Source organism: Doryrhamphus excisus, linkage group LG14 (genome assembly GCF_037039965.1).
Source record: "Doryrhamphus excisus strain RoL-2023G ecotype Guam linkage group LG14, RoL_Dexc_Guam_v1.1, whole genome shotgun sequence".
NCBI classification, from domain to species: domain Eukaryota; kingdom Metazoa; phylum Chordata; class Actinopteri; order Syngnathiformes; family Syngnathidae; genus Doryrhamphus; species Doryrhamphus excisus.
The window spans coordinates 1,533,862-1,552,755 of record NC_136370.1 but is presented as its reverse complement, the minus strand read 5'-3'; the positions used below and the strand labels follow the sequence as shown (position 1 = coordinate 1,552,755).

At 38.3% G+C, this 18,894-nt stretch overlaps 1 protein-coding gene across 1 annotated transcript; it reads right to left on the bottom strand.

Annotated features, from left to right (window-relative positions):
* Positions 1–1,483: 1,483 nt before the first annotated feature.
* On the bottom strand, positions 1,484–18,032 carry enpep (glutamyl aminopeptidase). The gene is made up of 20 exons (XM_078795977.1): positions 17,177–18,032; positions 16,932–17,073; positions 14,073–14,207; positions 13,852–13,972; positions 13,503–13,657; positions 11,476–11,589; positions 11,274–11,408; positions 11,114–11,179; positions 10,977–11,042; positions 10,752–10,912; positions 9,705–9,787; positions 8,693–8,829; positions 6,894–6,949; positions 6,651–6,801; positions 6,135–6,208; positions 5,957–6,061; positions 5,696–5,875; positions 3,646–3,786; positions 2,581–2,662; positions 1,484–2,241 (listed from the first exon to the last, which is right to left on the bottom strand). The coding sequence occupies exons 1-20, from the start codon at positions 17,815–17,817 to the stop codon at positions 2,095–2,097; spliced, it is 2,892 nt and encodes a 963-aa protein (XP_078652103.1). The 5' UTR covers positions 17,818–18,032; the 3' UTR covers positions 1,484–2,094.
* Between the last annotated feature and the right edge of the window lie 862 nt (positions 18,033–18,894).

The window sequence follows — 18,894 nt, the reverse complement described above, 5'->3', positions numbered from 1 at the left end:
TATTATTATTATTGTAGCGTCGCTGGGAACACTTCCTGGTTCCCAGGGTGCTTTGCGGCACCGTCGATGTAAATAGATCTTCAGTTTGTAGTTTCAAGTCGCGTATTTGTTCATTGTTGTTCTGTTCAACCAATAAGAGTGTCTTATCTGTTTTTATTTGTCTCTTGCGTTGTTGTGTGAAGGTTTTGGGTTTTCTTATTGTCACTCCACAAAGGCAGAGAGGTGATAGATCGATCCAAATATTATCCAGAATATTGTAGCGTCGCTGGAAACACTTCCTGGTTCCCAGCGTGCTTTGCGGCACAGTCGACGTAAATAGATCTTCAGTTTGTAGTTTCAAGTCGCGTATTTGTTCATTGTTGTTCTGCTCAACCAATAAGAGTGTCTTATCTGTTTTTATTTGACGCTTGCGTTGTTGTGTGAAGGTTTTGGGTTTTCTTATTGTCACTCCACAAAGGCAGAGAGGTGATAGATCGATCCAAATATTATCCAGAATATTGTAGCGTCGCTGGAAACACTTCCTGGTTCCCAGCGTGCTTTGCGGCACCGTCGATGTAAATAGATTTTCGGTTTGTGGTTTCAAGTCGCGTATTTGTTCATTGTTGTTCTGCTCAACCAATAAGAATGTCTCATCTGTTTTTATTTGTCTCTTGCGTTGTTGTGTGATGATTTTGGTGTTTCTTATTGTGACACCATGACTGACATTGTTATCCGAGCGGTCAGACGGCGGAATCTGATGGGCTGTATTCTTATCACAAATAGTAGTGTTCAATTATATTCCATGTAAACTAAGCATTATCAGTCTGTCTCATATCCACATATTAAATATAATGGTGAGACTTCCAAATTTGTGACTAAAAGACTCACAATAAAAGACGTCATTTTAATGTGAATATTACAAAACAGTGACCTGCTGCCATGAAATATACAAAAATGGGATGTTTTCTTCATAAACTGACACAGAGGAGGTGATTTGGTGATTTGATTGGTTAGGAAATATCTCGTCTTGGCTACCTATCCAGTAGGAGAACGAGCCTTAAATGTATTTGCCCCTTGGAAAAAGCAACATGGCTGTCATGTGCCTCCCATTACCGAACAAGCCTTTCCCTTCCTGGACCAGATGAACCATGAACACGCCAGAAGACTCGTGGTTGGTGGAGAAAGAGTCACTTCCATTGATCCAGTGGAGGTTTGAATCATGGACAAATTATGGAAATATTCAATGACCTGAATGTTACACTTATTTTATTATAGTACTGCATTGTAATGTGAATGTCAAGATTGATGTATTATTATTTTTTATGTATTTATTTATTTATTTTATTTATTATTTTTTTTTAATTTTATTTTATTTTATTTTTTTTATTTTATATTTTATATTTTATATTTTATATTTTATATTTTATATTTTATATTTTATATTTTATATTTTATATTTTATATTTTTTATTTTTTATTATTTTTTATAATAATTATGTTTGTCTATATGTGCCCTGTGATTGGCTGGCCACCAGTCCAGGGTGTACCCCGCCTCTCGCCCGAAGACAGCTGGGATAGGCTCCAGCACCCTCCGTGAGGAAAAGAGGTGGAAAATGAATGAATGACTGAATAATAATTATTAAAAATATTTTAAAAAAATTAAAAATTATGAAAATTTATTAAAAATTATTATTAAAATTATTTAAATTATTATTATTTTTAAGTACCCAACAGACAAAGAGGCAAAAGACTGTCTGTGACTCGACTCCCACCTGATTCGTTTCAGTGACGACTCTGAACGACTCCCATCGGTAAAAGAAATTGAGTTTACGGTAAAATCAAATATGTTTTTTCAACCTTTTGTGAAAACATTTTGGAACAAAATTCTCTAAATCATATTGAAATTTTCATACGTGCCCTAAAACACTGATTACTTCCAGATACACTGCCCTTCTCTCTTTAATTACCATTGTTCTCTCGTGAAGGACGCTTCATAGTCAACCAGAGATGTGGGTAGAACACTGTGACATGGATAGGTCTGATTCAAAGGAACAGTATAGTACAGTACAGTATAGTACAGTACATACAGTATAGTACAATATATATATGATCACGTTAGGAGCCATTTCTCTCCAGCCACACTCTAATCTCGTCCTCATTCCTTTGAATCCATTGGATGTTATTTTGTACAGTTTCCAGTGCCTGCTTCCTCGCCATCTCCCCAGCTCCGGCATCGGGATTCAGACTGAAGAAATGCTGCATCTGAAAAATCCCAAAACAACAATAACTTCAAAGAGCAGCGGTGTTCGTTTATGTCATGTGACAGAAACCTTAATCATACGGCATGACCTTCGACAGCCAGCGTGACGACTTTCAATGTCATATCATTATTCTTGATTCTGGAAGGTGCTTGTCACTGCTGTCCTTCCATAGAGATTGAATTGCATGACAGATATTTGGACGCTGCGCTGAACGAACGAATCAATTGAACTGCCAAGATGGAGTCATGAGCCATGCAGCAAGGCACGGTCATAATAGACACATGCTCAATAAACAACAATGCGGATGATTGATTGACAGCTGGAAGACTCGTGGCCTTACCTTCCACAGCTGGAGCTCGGTGTTATAGCTGCTTGACAGTCGATTTAGAAGGCGTCCAAGGTTTCTATCGTTGATGGTATATCTGGACAAGGAAACGTTCGTCAACATCACCATCCAAGTACAAAGATGTTGCAATCCAGTCATATTATTTCTACTCTTACACTCCTATGTATGCTATAGGCCCCGCCTCCTCACTCCGTTCATGCCAGTGTTCTACGGAACAACCGGATTGCGCAACTGCAGGGTCTTGAGACACATGCTAACTCGCAAACTAGACAGCTAGCCACCTAAACGGTAGCCTTCAAGTTATTTCCTTTCAACTTAAATAGCCAAAAAATTACCACTTCCACACGGATAGGGAGGATAACTATTAACAGTTATTTAACCTTTAACAGCATCCATATCAAACTTGCGCCGGCCGCACTAACATTAAACTTTCATATCAAGGCGGGGGCCTCAAACTAGTGTCCTGCGGGCCACATTTGGCCCGCGGGCCGCGTGTTTGAGACCCCTGGGCTACATGGTCCACTTTGGATATACGTAAATACTTTAAAGGGGAACTGCACTTTTTTGGAATTTTGCTTATCATTCCCAATCCTTATGTGAAACATGAACACATATTTATTTCCATTTTTTTGGGGGGGGGGGGATTGGGCAAGATACTGCAACTACGACGTTATCATCGGTGTACGTGTTAATGCAGCATCACAGCATGGATAACAAACCGTGCAACCTTTGTCGAAATCGGTGTCTCCCAATGATGTGCATTGTTAGCTAGCTCATATTAACTACTTTGTCTTCTTAGAATGCATAGAAAAGGGAAGTAAATATGTGTTCAAGGTTCACATAAGGATTAGGCATAATAAGCATAAAAGTGCACTTCCCCTTTAAGTGCTTTTATCTCTCTTGATGGACTATTTTGACGTTTTGAGGGATGTAATCTTTATTGCCGGACGTTCGAGTGCATCAAAAAACACAATTATTGAATTTTGATATGGCTGGTTATCTGTATAAACACGTCGAGACGTGTTATCATACGTACAACAGGAGAAAACAATCAATGACCTGTTAACCAGGTAGTCCCAGTTGAGCGTGGTCCAGTCCCAGGCCATGGTCTGACCCAAAGAGTTGTAGGACACGTATCTGACGAGGGTAAACAGATCCTGGCTTCTCACCACAGTTTCATCTTTAGAGGCCTCCAGGAGCCTGTTTGCCAAAAGAATAGTTAGTCAGGAGCCTTACAGAAACTAAATACAGTACAGGACTAGAGCCTTGCAGACACGAGGTAGCACCCCTATAGTAACTTATATTCACATTTACATTGGTATTACCCAATGGGCGAGACATAATAAGACATTTAAGACATAAATAAGACTTGTGGTCATGTGTTGCAAAAATACGTTCCGGACATGTACACAGGAAGTGACGTCGGGGGTTCAGAGTTAGCCCATGTTTTTATTGATTATTATTGACTGATAATTCAAACTTGCAATAAAAGCCCGTTGTTCCAGCGATCAAGTCTGGTGCTTGTGTGTCTCACCGAAAATTACATTTCTTTCGGCTTTTTCCCTGATTACGGGGTTGCCACAGCGGATCTTTCTGCTCCGCGTACTGATTTTTTTGGCTTGCGTCCTTCATTATTCCGGATGCCCTTCCTGACGAATACCGATGGTGCTTACTAGCCGACGCTTATTGAGCAATGTAGAATACTACATGTCATCAGTCAATGAGTTTTCTGAATGCCTGAAATTTGTGTTTTGTTCATTTAGCTTGGGTGTTAGGTTGAATATGCATATTTCTGGTGTAATAATAAATCATATTAACCATGAAACGGTAATGATTTGTTCATTTGCATATTTTTGCAAACGATGACAGAGTGAAGCGGTGAAATTCGAAGTGTGATGCAACCCTCACAATATCACGGTTTGATTATTTCCCTCTTGTTAATTAATAATTACTTGATAATTACTTGAGAATTACTTGATAATAACTTGATAATTGATAATTACGTGATAATTACGTGATAATTGATAATTGCATGATAATTACTTGATAATTACTTGATAATTACTTGATAATTACTTGATAATTACTTGATAATTACTTGATAATTACTTGATAATTACTTGATAATTACTTGATAATTACTTGATAATTACTTGATAATTGATAATTATGTGATAATTACTTGATAATTATGTGATAATTACTTGATAATTACTTAATAATTACTTGATAATTGATAATTATGTGATAATTGATAATTGCATGATAATTACTTGATAATTATTTGATAATTACTTGATAATTACTTGATAAGTACTTGATAAGTACGTGATAATTACTTGATAATTACTTGATAATTACTTGATAATTGAAAATTATATGATAATTGATAATTACATGATAATTATGTGATAATTATGTGATAATTGATAATTGCATGATAATTACTTGATAATTACTTGATAATTACTTGATAATTACTTGATAATTACTTGATAATTACTTGATAATTACTTGATAATTACTTTGTAATTACTTGATAATTACTTGATATTTATGTGATAATTAATAATTACGTGATAATTACGTGATAATTACGTGATAATTACGTGATAATTACGTGATAATTACTTGAGAATTACTTGATAATTGATAATTATGTGATATTGATAATTACTTGATAATTACTTGATAATTACTTGATAATTACTTGATAATTACTTGATAATTACTTGATAATTACTTGATAATTACTTGATAATTACTTGATAATTACTTGATAATTAATTAATTAATAATTATAGCATTTTCGTGGTACAGTATTGTCTATTATTAGTCGAAACATTTTGAAATAATAATCATAATAAATAATAAGACTACATTTTATTTGTACAGCGCTTTTCAGAATACTCATTACAATAAGTAAATTAGAGGTTAGCTGGTTAGCTAGCTAGCTTGCCAGCATGCTAGCTAGCGTCATCTGGAGTAGAAGAGTGATGCAGTGTGATGTAAACAATGAACAATTGGAGCGGAGGCGTGTTATTTCAAGTCTTCATGGCGTATTTGGACGTCATAAACAGATTTGTATTACATCCAGTATTTGAATTACCTCCAGAGAAGCTGGACGTTTTGGACAGAGGCCAGTCCATACAGCAGCTTGTCCTTCTCCTGAGCCAAGGTAGCCATCTTGTATCGGTCCAACATAACGTTCCATTTGGCTTCCACGTCTTCTTTGGTGTTCTTCATGCCATAACGATATACCAGCAACCTCAGGTTCACTGCCACGTTGCTGGGAAGGAAAACTGCTCAGGTGAATCCCGTTGTTCCGAAGAACCATTCAGCATGTTATGTTATGTTTGGGACACGCTACCTGAGACTTCCATTAATCCAGCGGTTAAAAATATGCGAGGCTTCATCCAGCATATCCTCATCTCCCATTTGGCAAGCAATGCTGAGCACGGTCTCCCGCAGTAGCCTGTCAACCACACAGCAACCGTTAGCTACCTTAGCTTGTTAGCTTCCGAACATCAGACGTCTGCCGTACGTACCGTTCTCTCTGCGTTCCTTCGTCATTCCAGCCAAGCTCAGTTGAAATGTTTTTTACGTGATCGCCAAAAACTTGCTAGTACAAAGCAGCACACAAAAAACATTACAATTGACTTGGAATGATACTAGATATCATAGTTTCATAGTATATTATCATAGTATATGTTTATCATATACCCTCTTCCTATTGGTTGGACTACATTTTGTCGAAATTGGTGCTTTTTTTCAGATTAAACGAACCCTCAGTGTTTTGTATCTTGGCCACATAGTCAGGAGCTCTGGAAGATCTGGATCCGTAATTCTGTTTGGGGATCTCTGTGGGGCGTTTGCATGTCCCAATGTGGGTTCTCTCCCACCCTCCAGAAATATGCATATTAATTGGAAACACTAAACTGTTTGTCTATGTGTCCTATGTGGAACTTCACTTATCACAGTTGGGTCTGTAACAGTTAACCGTGATAAATGAGGGATTCCTCGAGTACACGTACAAAACCAAAGAAACGTCCTTGCTAACCCACCTGAAACTTTGGATAGAGACCAGCATTGGCGGACAGCATGTCTCGAACGTACGCGATGGAGGACGCTACTCGATCCCATACGATGTAGTCGGTCTCATTGGTCAGATACATGGTGAGGTTGAAGGCGTGGCCGTAGTCGATGATGTCTGCCCTGAGCGAGTCCAAACATTGACCTTTCCAGTATGCAGGTCAGTAATGACCGTGTACTACTGTACCATTAGAATGGGTACTTTAGTACTTTACCTCGCAAGAGCAAATACATCATCAATGTAGCTTGTGCGATCGGCTGCATCGAACTCCTGTTTTAACAAGGAAATAAAAACACGTTGAGAAGCATTCAGTCATACGATATTACATAAGAATAACTATAAAACACATGTAATGGTAATGGTAATGGTAATGGTAATGGTAATGGTAATGGTAATGTAATGGTAATGGTAATGGTAATGGTAATGGTAATGGTAATGGTAATGGTAATGGTTTTATTCCATTTGAACATGCATCAGATTCCAATTGAGTGCATCCCATAATCCAGTTCCCAGTTCCACATGTCCAAAAGGAGTAGGAAGAAGCAAAGCTTATTAAATCCTACCCCTCTATCTGGTACTTTTACAGTCTGTAACTGTTACATTTGTTCACTTCCTGCTTTCCTAATATAATGTAAGTTATTTATTTCTTGATTTAATTAATTTTTGTAATTTTTTAATATATTTTTGTATTTTTTAAATATTTTTGTTCATTTTTTAAAATATTTTTAAAACAATTTTAAATTAATTTTTTTAATAATTTGTTTTTATTTTTTAATAATTTTTAAAAATTTTAATATAGATTTTATATAATATAATTTTTTGTTTAATATTTTTGAAAACAATTTTAAATAATTGTTTTAAATAATTTGTTTTTATGTTTTTTATATAATTTTTAAAAAAATATTTTTTTTCATTTGAACATGCATCAGATTCCAATTGAGTGCATCCCATAATCAGTTCCCAGTTCCACATGTCCAAAAGGAGTAGGAAGAAGCAAAGCTTATTAAATCCTACCCCTCCATCTGGTACTTTTACAATCACTAACTGTTACATTTGTTCACTTCCTGCTTTCTTAATTTAATTTAATTTAATTTAATTTAATTTAATTTAATTTAATTTAATTTAATTTAATTTAATTTAATTTAATTTAATTTAATTTAATTTAATTTAATTTAATTTAATTTAATTTAATTTAATTTAGTTTAATAATGTAATTAAATTAATTTAATTTAATTTAATTTAATTTAATTTAATTTAATTTAATTTAATTTAATTTAATTTAATTTAATTTAATTTAATTTAATTTAATTTAATTTAATTTAATTTAATTTAATTTAATTTAATTTAATTTAATTTAATCATATTAGGAAGTTTTTTAATTTAGTAAAATAAAATAAAATAAAATAAAATAAAATAAAATAAAATAAAATAAAATAAAATAAAATAAAATAAAATAAAATAAAATAAAATTAAATTAAATTAAATTAAATTAAATTAAATTAAATTAAATTAAATTAAATTAAATTAAATTAAATTAAATTAAATTAAATTAAATTAAATTAAATTAAATTAAATTAAATTAAATTAAATTAAATTAAATTAAATTAAATTAAATTAAATTAAATTAAATTAAGGGCTGCATGGAGACCTCACAGCTAGGAGACCAGGGTTCAATTCCACCCTCGGCCATCTCTGTGTGGAGTTTGCATGTTCTCCCCGTGCATGCGTGGGTTTTCTCCGGGTACTCCGGTTTCCTCCCACATTCCAAAAACATGCTAGGTTAATTAGCCACTCCAAATTGTCCATAGGTATGAATGTGAGTGTGAATGGTTGTTTGTCTATATGTGCCCTGGGATTGGCTGGCCAGCACCCCCGCGACCCTCGTGAGGAAAAGTGGTAGAAAATGAATGAATGAATGTATATAACACACCTATGTCATATGTCAGATATGTCATAATATGGTATATATAGTATATGTCAGATATAGTAGATATGTCGTGTGTCAGGACGTACCAAGTGGTTGTTACGAAGCTGCTGGCTAATGGTGTTCCACATGTGGTCTTCGTGGTTGACTCGGTAGAATCCTATGTGATCGTTGTTGACCTTCAGAAGGCCATCTACTGCAGGTGAGTAGTCGTTTACAACATGCTCTGCAAAATATGAAGCCAAAACTCCATGAGATCTTTGCTACTGGGTAAGCGTAAATAAAGATGTTTGTTTTATGGAAGTATTCATGGCATACGCTGCTCTTAGACTATTTAGTATCAGTGCTTATGTTTTCAAGTGTCTTCTCTTTTCCTAAAATTGGTTTGGTTGAGCTTTTGGTTTCTGTTCTTCCGGTAATACGGAGCTAGCCATGAGGGTTGCTTATTTTCTTAATAGATTCATCGATTATTTGGTTCGTCCCTAGACGAAATCAGAGGATATTTAGTTTTAGCAATAAAAAATTATTCATCAAACATTGAAACTGTTTAATAGATTAATCGTCGATTATTTGGTTCGTCCCTAAACGGACCAAATCAGTATGAACCAAATCAGTATGACAGTTATTGGTTCGGCTAAAATAGTCACATTTGAGAGGCTGAAATCAGAGGATATTTAGTTTTAGCAATAAAAAATTATTCATTAAACATTGAAACTGTTTAATAGATTAATCGTCGATTATTTAACAGACCAAATCAGTATGAACCAAATCAGTATGACAGTTATTGGTTCGGCTAAAATAGTCACATTTGAGAGGCTGAAATCAGAGGATATTTAGTTTTAGCAATAAAAAATTATTCATTAAACATTGAAACTGTTTACTAGATTAATCGTTGATTATTTGGTTCGTCCCTAAACGGACCAAATCAGTATGAACCAAATCAGTATGACAGTTATTGGTTCGGCTAAAATAGTCACATTTGAGAGGCTGAAATCAGAGGATATTTAGTTTTAGCAATCAAAAATTATTCATCAAACATTGAAACTGTTTAATAGATTAATCGTCGATTATTTGGTTTGTGAAGGGAGTGAGACCTCCTACCTGTGCTGCTCTTGTCAAACATGGTTGACATGTTCTTATCACTCCTCAGAGAATGCCATTTGACCGGGATGGTCCACACGTAACTATGGGTAAAAACACAAAGATCAAATACTCAAATACTGTATATTCTTGTACTTTTGCAGGATTATTCCTGATGTTTATTCACTAGTAAAAGTCATGTTAAATGTTCATTTTGGATTTTTTTTGTTTCATTTTCTGCATGTAAAAGTATCATTATTGTCTACAAAATGTACTTTGTCAGCACGGATGAATTGGATTTACATTTTCTACTATGAAATGGGCTTGGGTTTTTGGTTTGAGTCAGTTTAAGTACATTAACCAAGGCACCACTGTAAGGGCAGGGCGTGGCGAAACAAATATTGATCAATACTAGTGTGTTATAGTGTATTATACTAATGTATGTTTTTATGACTTTTAAGGGTCTACTTAGAATACAAATTCTTGCAATTTTTCAACTGGTCTTCAAATGTCGATCAGGAGTGTTTTTCTTCTTCCATTTGCAAGCATCTGAGTTTTTTACGTTGAGCTAAGATTTGTTGTAACGGATGCCAGCGAGAGCGGTAAAATTAAAATTTGGCCCAATGGTCAGCGCCCCCGTTTTCCATTCCCGGCGAGGGCATTCCTGTCATTGAACTTATCATTTATTAATTGGTGATTCTAACTCTAACTCTGTGATTGGCTCGCCACCAGTGCAGGGTGGACCCAAAGACAGCTGGGATAGGCTCCAGCATCCCTCTACTCATTGTGAGAAACGGATGGATATTGTAAAACATACCTCGGACAGAGCTCCATAATTTCCAAACATGTTTAATAAAATGTTATTATTGTAATAATTGAAAATGTCGATGGTTGGGATGGTCCGACCCAAACTGGTATGATTTGGGTACGGCCAAATTTCATAAGGTATCGCAATGGCAGTGGTATCGGCAGAGATACAGTACAACATTCAGGATCGGCATCAAACAGGAAACGGTATAAAATGGTCAAAAAGCGTCCCTTTAAGCGTTTAAGTGTTCCGTTTCTTACCCAAGAGGTGAAGGAGGCTGGTTGGCATCAGCATTAGGATCCAGGAGGAAACGCTTTTGGCTCAGTGTGGCCTTTTCTTCTGTGACGGTGAGGTCCACCACTGGGTAGCCCATCTGTTTGGTCCACGTGTCCATTACCTCCGCCACGGGAAGCCCACTCACCTAAACGGATGACAATATCTGTTACGTCAGGATGACAACCCACCAGAAACACGTTTCAACGCACGTTTGCAAGGGAAGCCCAAAAGTTGGCCGTCTTGGCGTTCTGGAAGTAGTAGTCTTTTAAATATTTCTGTTGGGCAAAGAAAGAATTCCAAAGTTATGTAAATATGATAACAATACATCAGATGAGAACCGACTTACTCGGCAGCCATCTCTGAACGGGTCCTTCCCCATCCAGTCCTCCAGCATCCTGAGAATGGATGCTCCCTGAACCAAATGAAAACATCATCAAAAACTGGAGTACTAATTAAATTTTTAGTCAGTTCCACTTCAAGAAAATCGAATTCCGATGCTTCCAAACCTTGCTGTATGAAATGGCGTCAAACACAGAGGTGATTTCCGCCGGGGTGGAAACGTCCACGATGATTGGGTGGGACGAGAGGAGGGCGTCATCCACCATAACAGGAAGCACATCGCTGATTAGCATGATATCCCGCTGCGTACCAAAATGGAGGCGTCAGTGTAAGACATCTTTAAAGTGGACTCTATCTGCTTAAACTCACCATACCCCAGCTGGCCTCGGCCTTCTCCACGCCGACGTACTCAAAGAAGCTAGCGAAGCCTTCGTTGAGCCAGAGGTCATCCCACCAATCCATCGTCACAATATTCCCAAACCACTGCAAGAAAAACAACACGGGCGTTATTCACAGTAACAATTGTAACCACTATGTAACCACCGCAAGTGGTTAGCATGTAGGTTCGATTCTTCGCTTGGGAGATCATCATTTACTACATAACCCAAGTTGGGGGTTCATTGCTCAAAGAATGGACTACAATGTGGCCATCACGTGCATATTCGTGCTGCACGTGACCCACTGATGCCTCCTTCGTATCTTTGGACGGTTCACACAACGCCCTTATCACGGCTGTTATCTCCTTCCACGACAAAGAACTGCCTCTGAACTCATTCTGTGAACATTCGGATAAATAATAATTAACCAGCTAGATCAAGGTTTTTTACGTGAAGGCAGATCATGTACAAAGATAAGATAAGATCAAGATAAAAGAAGCAGGAAAGGAAAACTGCGCTTTATTTCCAAGACGACAACACACATCTTTCCCAGCTTTTATCCCTTCTAAAACAATAATAGAACAATAATAGTCCGGAATATAATGTACTCAAGCCAAAATCAGAATGCAGATCTTTCCGAAATCAGAAAAAAGCCGAAAGAAACAAACAAAGTCCGATTTAAAAAAACCCTACAATAACGTTGTGTATAAACATACTGTAACCATGTAGTAACACGATAACATGGAATACTTACAATATGCTTTCTTCGACAAAAATCTAATATTTCTGCTGGACGGAGAGACATTTAACATCACCCAGCAAAATAAAACACCTTTCCTTGCTAATGTTTGTCATTAATTGTTATAATAAAATGTACATAGACTGAACATAACGTTAGTTATCACCCTTATATCCATTTGCTTAGACAATAGAAAGTGTTTGAATTTGCTGAAGAAGAAATGTTCCCGTGACCCTGATCAGAGACCCCCATGTCCTGGAGGTGCCTGAATGCACCAACAGCAACCCTGCAGATGTTCATGTTAATCCTGCAAGAATGTGTCAAGATAAGAACTCGTAAAACAATAAAAGTAATTACTCTCACATATACACACTCACATAGACAAACAAATACAGCTCATGCAACTGCCTTCTTCCCCCCCTTAGAGTTGCACGACCATGTAGTAGGGACCCCCGAAAGAGAATAAAAAGTTAAAAGTTACTCGCTGCGAGTAACTTTGAGTGTTGTTGCCCGTCTCTTCTGTAGTTAAGTGTTTTTACAAGTGTCACAGGAGTTTGAATGTGCTGAAGAAGAAATGTTCCTGTGACCCTGATCAGAGACCCCCAGGTCCTGGAGGTGCCTGAATGCACCAACAGCAACCCTGCAGATGTTTCTGTTAATCTTGCAAAAATGTGTCAAGATAAGAACTCGTAAAACAATAAAAGTAATTACTCTCACATACACACACACACACACACAGACAAACAAATACAGCTCATGCAACTGCCTTCTTCCCCCCCTTAGAGTTGCACGACCATGTAATAGGGACCCCCGAAAGAGAATAAAAAGTTACTCGCCGCGAGTAACTTTGAGTGTTGTTGCCCGTCTCTTCTGTAGTTAAGTGTTTTTACGAGTGTCACAGGAGTTTGAATGTGCTGAAGAAGAAATGTTCCCGTGACCCTGATCAGAGACCCCTCCGCGACCCCCAGGTCCTGCAACAACCCTGCAGATGTTCATGTTAATTCTGCAAGAATGTGTCAAGATAAGAACTCATAAAACAATAAAAGTAATTACTCTCACATAGACAAACAAATACAGCTCATGACCATGTCAGCTACAGACCATATCGTAGGGACCCCCGAAAGAGAATAAAAAGTTAAAAGTTACTCGCTGTGAGTAACTTTGAGTGTTGTTATTCAAGTGTTTTTACAAGTGTGACAGGAGTTTTAACCTGACATTGATGGAAATGAATTTCATATTTCGAATATGACGCCCATTTCCCGTTGAATCAAGAGCATTACCTGGTGAACGAGCTCGTGTGCGATAACACTAGCAACTCTCTGCTTATTGTAGGACGACGACTGGTTCTCGTCATACAGCAAGTTGGTCTCCCGGTAGGTGATCAGGCCCCAGTTCTCCATTGCACCGGTTCCAAAGTCAGGGATAGCGATCTTGTCTGCATGAAAGACACACACAAAGACCCACACGCTCTACAATCCACGCTGATGAAATGTGATGCATTTTCAGGAAGTAGTGATTAGTAATTGACGATAACATCGTATCTTGACTGACAGTAGGACTCAAACCACACGGCTAGATTTACCTTATGAATTCGTAGTAATACATATGCTATTCAAGTACTTAACATACCAAGTTTTGAGATGGAGTATGTCATATTGAAGTAGTCCTCAAAGTAATCAAAAATGACCTTGGTTGTGTCCGCTGCATAAGTTGCAGTTGATAACTGACTTGGTTGGGCGTAGATTCTCAGCTGGAAAGATAGAGGTAATACATACATGTGATTGATTGATTAATTGATTAATTAATCATTGATCTATCAATGATTGTGATGCCATTTGTAGTAAACTCACAGGAATTCCTCGGGCGGATATTCTTTCCACATGACCGAACTGGTGCACAGCAAAACATACCAAATAGGTACTCATTGGAATGGACTTCTGGAAGGAGGTTCTCAGTTTGTTGCCAGATAGTCGTTGCGGTGCGCTCTGGGGGGGGGGCACGGGGGGGGGGGGGGGGGGCAGTGGAAAAGACTAATGAGACTAATGTTCATGTCACTCAGTGTGAGACGCTGGCTACATTCCCTAGCCCCCCGAAACAGAGCCAAGGTTGGTTGTGCTGTTAGTATTCACGGACTTCTCTTTGGTCCTTCTTTGCATTTTTTGCAGTGGGGGGGGGCGTGTCCTGTTAAAAGACCCCGCCATCGCTGTACAGACTTGAGGGATGCCCGCAAGTCGTGAGAACTTTGTCTCTTTTAAGGGAGCAGGTTCTTTCGGCTCCCTCAGGTTCTTTTTTTGGGGGGGGGGGGGTGATGATGGAAATAGCGTTCAGTAAGTAGTCACATCCACACGAGACGGATATGTGTGTGTGTGGGGGGGGGGGATGGGGGGGGCATGAGGCACACATGCAAAAATACCAAAGCTACAGAAGAAGAAAGAACACACGTGCATAAGGACTTACAGTGGTACCTTGGTTAACATCCGCCCCGGTTAGCGCCTTTTTCGGTTAACATCCAAAATGTTAAATGTAAAAATTTTATGTCTTAAAGTAGGGGTCTCAAACTCAATTTACCTGGGGGCCACTGAAGACCCTAGGTCTGGGTGGGACTGGGCCGCATCAGGTTTTTAAAAAAACAACAAAAAACGCATTTATTAAAAACAGAAAAATGAATAAACTTTGCTTTGGTTCCGATTTTCTACAAGAAAAGCTCTGATAAAACATTCCACTGTTCTCAAATATCTATATATATATAAATAGCATCCATATAAAAAACTTACCACTTCCACACGGATAGGGAGGATAACTATTAACAGTTATTTAACCTTTAACATGAACATGAATCAAACTTAATAATTTTTTCTGGGTACATGATACCATACAACATCCATATAAAAAACTTACCACTTCCACACGGATAGGGAGGATAACTATTAACAGTTATTTAACCTTTAACATGAACATGAATCAAACGTAATAATTTTTTCTGGGTACATGATACCATACAGCATCCATATAAAAAACTTACCACTTCCACACGGATAGGGAGGATAACTATTAACAGTTATTTAACCTTTAACATGAACATGAATCAAACGTAATAATTTTTTCTGGGTACATGATACCATACAGCATCCATATCAAACATTAAACTTTCATATCAAGGCGGGGGCCTCAAACTAGTGTCCCGCGGGCCACGCGTGTTTGAGACCCCTGTCTTAAAGTCAAAAGTGTTGCCATTTCAGGTATGTAAATAGATATGTAAATGTGATGGGAGTGGCTCCGTCATCGACGTGGCGGCACATCAAGGGTGATATCGATATTTAGTTCAATATATTTAACAGCAGAAACGTGTACTTTGTGGCATTTTGTTCATGTTTTGTGTTCATGTTTTGTGTAAAAGTGATGTTAAATGATTTGGATTTTTTGTGTTTCATTTTCTGCATGTAAAAGTATCATTATTGTTTATAAAATGTACTTTGTGTGCAGGGATGAATTGGATTTACATTTTCTATTATAAAATGGTCTTGGGTTAGGGTCCTTTTTGGTTTTAGTTTAGACCAGGGGTCTCAAACATGCGGCCCGCGGGCCAAATGTGGCCCGCAGCACACTAGTTTGAGGCCCCCGCCTTGTTTCAAGTTTGATATGGATGCTGTATGGTATCATGTTAATAGTTATCCTCCCTATCCGTGTGGAAGTGGTAAGTTTTTGGCGATTTAAGTTGAAAGGAAATAACTTGAAGGCTAGCGTTTAGGTCGCTAGCTCTCTAGTTTGCGAGTTAGCATGTGTCTCAAGACGATGCAGTTGCGCAATATGTTGTAAATAAAAAGAGTATGAATGTGACTATAGTCGTGTTTTGTCATGTCTACAGGGCTCTAATAATGCTTTGTTCATTTTAATCTGAAAAAAATCATTTGTCTACCCAACAACTATATGTGCTTTCTTTACTTTTTATTATTATTATTATATTTATTTATTACTGATTGATTGATTTTCTTTATTCTTCTTATTTTTCATCTTATTTTGTGTAGAAAAATAAAAAGTAAGATATTTGAGAACAGTGGAATGTTTTATCAGAGCTTTTACTGTAGAAAATCGGAACCAAAGCAAAGTTTATTCATTTTTCTGTTTTTAATAAATGCGTTTTTTGTTTTTATTTTGGAAAACCTGATGCGGCCCAGCCTCACCCAGACCCTAGCTCTAGTGGCCCCCAAGTAAATTGAGTTTGAGACCCCTGGTTTAGACAGTTTAAGTACATTAACCAAGGCACCACTGTAAGGTCTGGGCGTGGCGAAACAAATATTGATCAATACTAGTGTGTTATAGTGTATTATACTAATGTATGTTTTTATGACTTTTAATACAAATTCTTGTAAGTGGTCTTCAAATGTCGATCAGGAGTGTTTTTCTTCTTTTATGTGCAATCCAAAGGAAGGGTAAAAGTGCTGAGTTTGTTGAGTAAAGATTTGTTGTAACGGATGCCAGCTAGAGCGGTAAAATTAAAATTTGGCCCAATGGTCAGCGCCCCCGTTTTCCATTCCCGGTGCGGGAAGTGTCATTGAACTTATCATTTATCAATTGGTGATGCTAACCCTAACCCTGTGATTGGCTGGCCACCAGTCCAGTGTGGATGGACCCAAAGACAGCTGGGATAGGCTCCAGCATCCCCCTACTCGTTTAGTGATAAACGCATGGATGGATATTGTAAAACATACCTCGGGCGGCATGTTGGACAGAGCTCCATAGTTTGCGTCGTGAATGATGGAGATCTTAAAGGTGGCCTTTTGGTTGGGCTCATCAAAGCAGGGAAAGGACTTTCGGGCGTCTGTTGGCTCGTGATCAGTTGCTGCAACCTTTCTGAGAATTGAACCACAGATTAGTCCGGGAACTGTCAGGTTGTAAAGTACATGAATAAAGATGGTGGTTCTACTATCTGAAATCTAAGAATGAAAGAACTTACTTGGGTTCTCCTCCTTCTGTGTAAATGACTCGGTAAAATCCCACCACGGATCCGTTCAGCCATCCCTGGAAGTCCAAACCCAGCACGTACGTCTCTCCAGGGTTGGTGGCAGGCAGCTCCTCCGTGGCCTCCACCACCACGTACTCCTGAGGGGTGTATTCAAAGCAGCTCTTGACTGACACGTGCTTCTGGCGTCCATGTTTGTCCAGCAATTTTAGCCTGGGCTTCTCGCTGACAAAGGTATTCCTGATGTGGAGCCACAGGTGGCGGGTGGGCTTGCTGACTTCCACATGGATCTCCACGGTTCCGGTGTAGGTATCAGCGACAAGGTCTGGTTCCAGCAGCAAGTCATAGTGAACGGGTTTCACATAGCTGGGTAAGCGAAAGTTCTTCCAGTCCCCGTTGATGTCATTGGAAGGTTTGCAGGGTCCTCTACCAGGTTCAGGAGGTTGGGTAGGTTCTGCCGTGGGAGCTGCCGTGGTGTAGACTGGGGTTGTGGTAGATTCCGACCGAGAGAGGCCCACCCCGAGACCCACCGCTAAAGAACAGACTACAACTGTCACACAGATGATGACAACATGCTTGCCACGGATGCAGTACTTCTTCTTCTCCTGCTCCAGGTCCATGCTGTCCACGGCCATCAGGATCTGAACCAGGATCTGTCCAGCTCAAACGCTGAGCTTCCAAATGAAGGCTGATTCTCCGGGAGTCTGAATCTTAGCTGTGTGAGCTGGTCCAAGACCGGCCTCTGTGGTGCTGAGGGGCGGGGCCAAGACCAACCAAGACTCACGCAAGAACTCACAAAAAAGCACGCCCCAAAAAAACAACTTCTACTACAGACTGCGTAGAAGAAACGCTGTACATATTCCAGCGACGTCTCCACAGCTTTTACACCAAGGACAATATGCTAAGCGCCAATCAGAGAGTGTATTTGTACATTTCATGAACCCATGAGTCCCAGGACGGAATCTGGGTCTTATCTCATTCCTGAACTTTGGATCGGGTTTATGGCATTCCATCCGTTCTGTATGAAAGGCACCACTCGTGGTTATGAGTGGTTATGATGCCGTTAACAGCGTGACAGGAAGTCATATGACCAGTCAGGTTGACATGGCGTGACATCACCTGCGCCATTCAACCTGTCCAAAGGGGAGGAGCTTATTTTTTTTATCATCCGCTTGTCCTCTTTAGCGGCTACTGGTAGTTGCTGACTTGCTGCGTTTGTCATGTGACATTTTTACAATTTCTAAGCAACGAAAAGGAGGAACATATTTGATTTTTTTTCCAATCAACATAAAAATGTATTTTGCAAAGTTTTGAGGAAATCCATTGAGATTTAGGGGTGCCACCTCACACATAAACTTTTGTCAAATTTCAGAAAATGTGCAATTTCTAGTCTAATTGCCAAAAAGTTGACCTGGAAATGTTGAGTACATCTGTCATTAGCAAACTGTAGCTAGCTAATGTTAGCTACAGTAGAGGCAATGAGCACTAAACAGTGTCTAAAATAATAAATGGACAAGTGTATATCACATTATGTAGTACTACAGTACCACTCTCAATAAATATGAGGCATCAGTAATACTATCTACTCTATATTACTGTTCTTGATGTTACGCTTGCTCAGCTATTAGCTAACTGTCATTAGCAAACTGTAGCTAGCTAATGTTAGCTACAGTAGAGGCAATGAGCGCTAAACAGTGTCTAAAATAATAAAT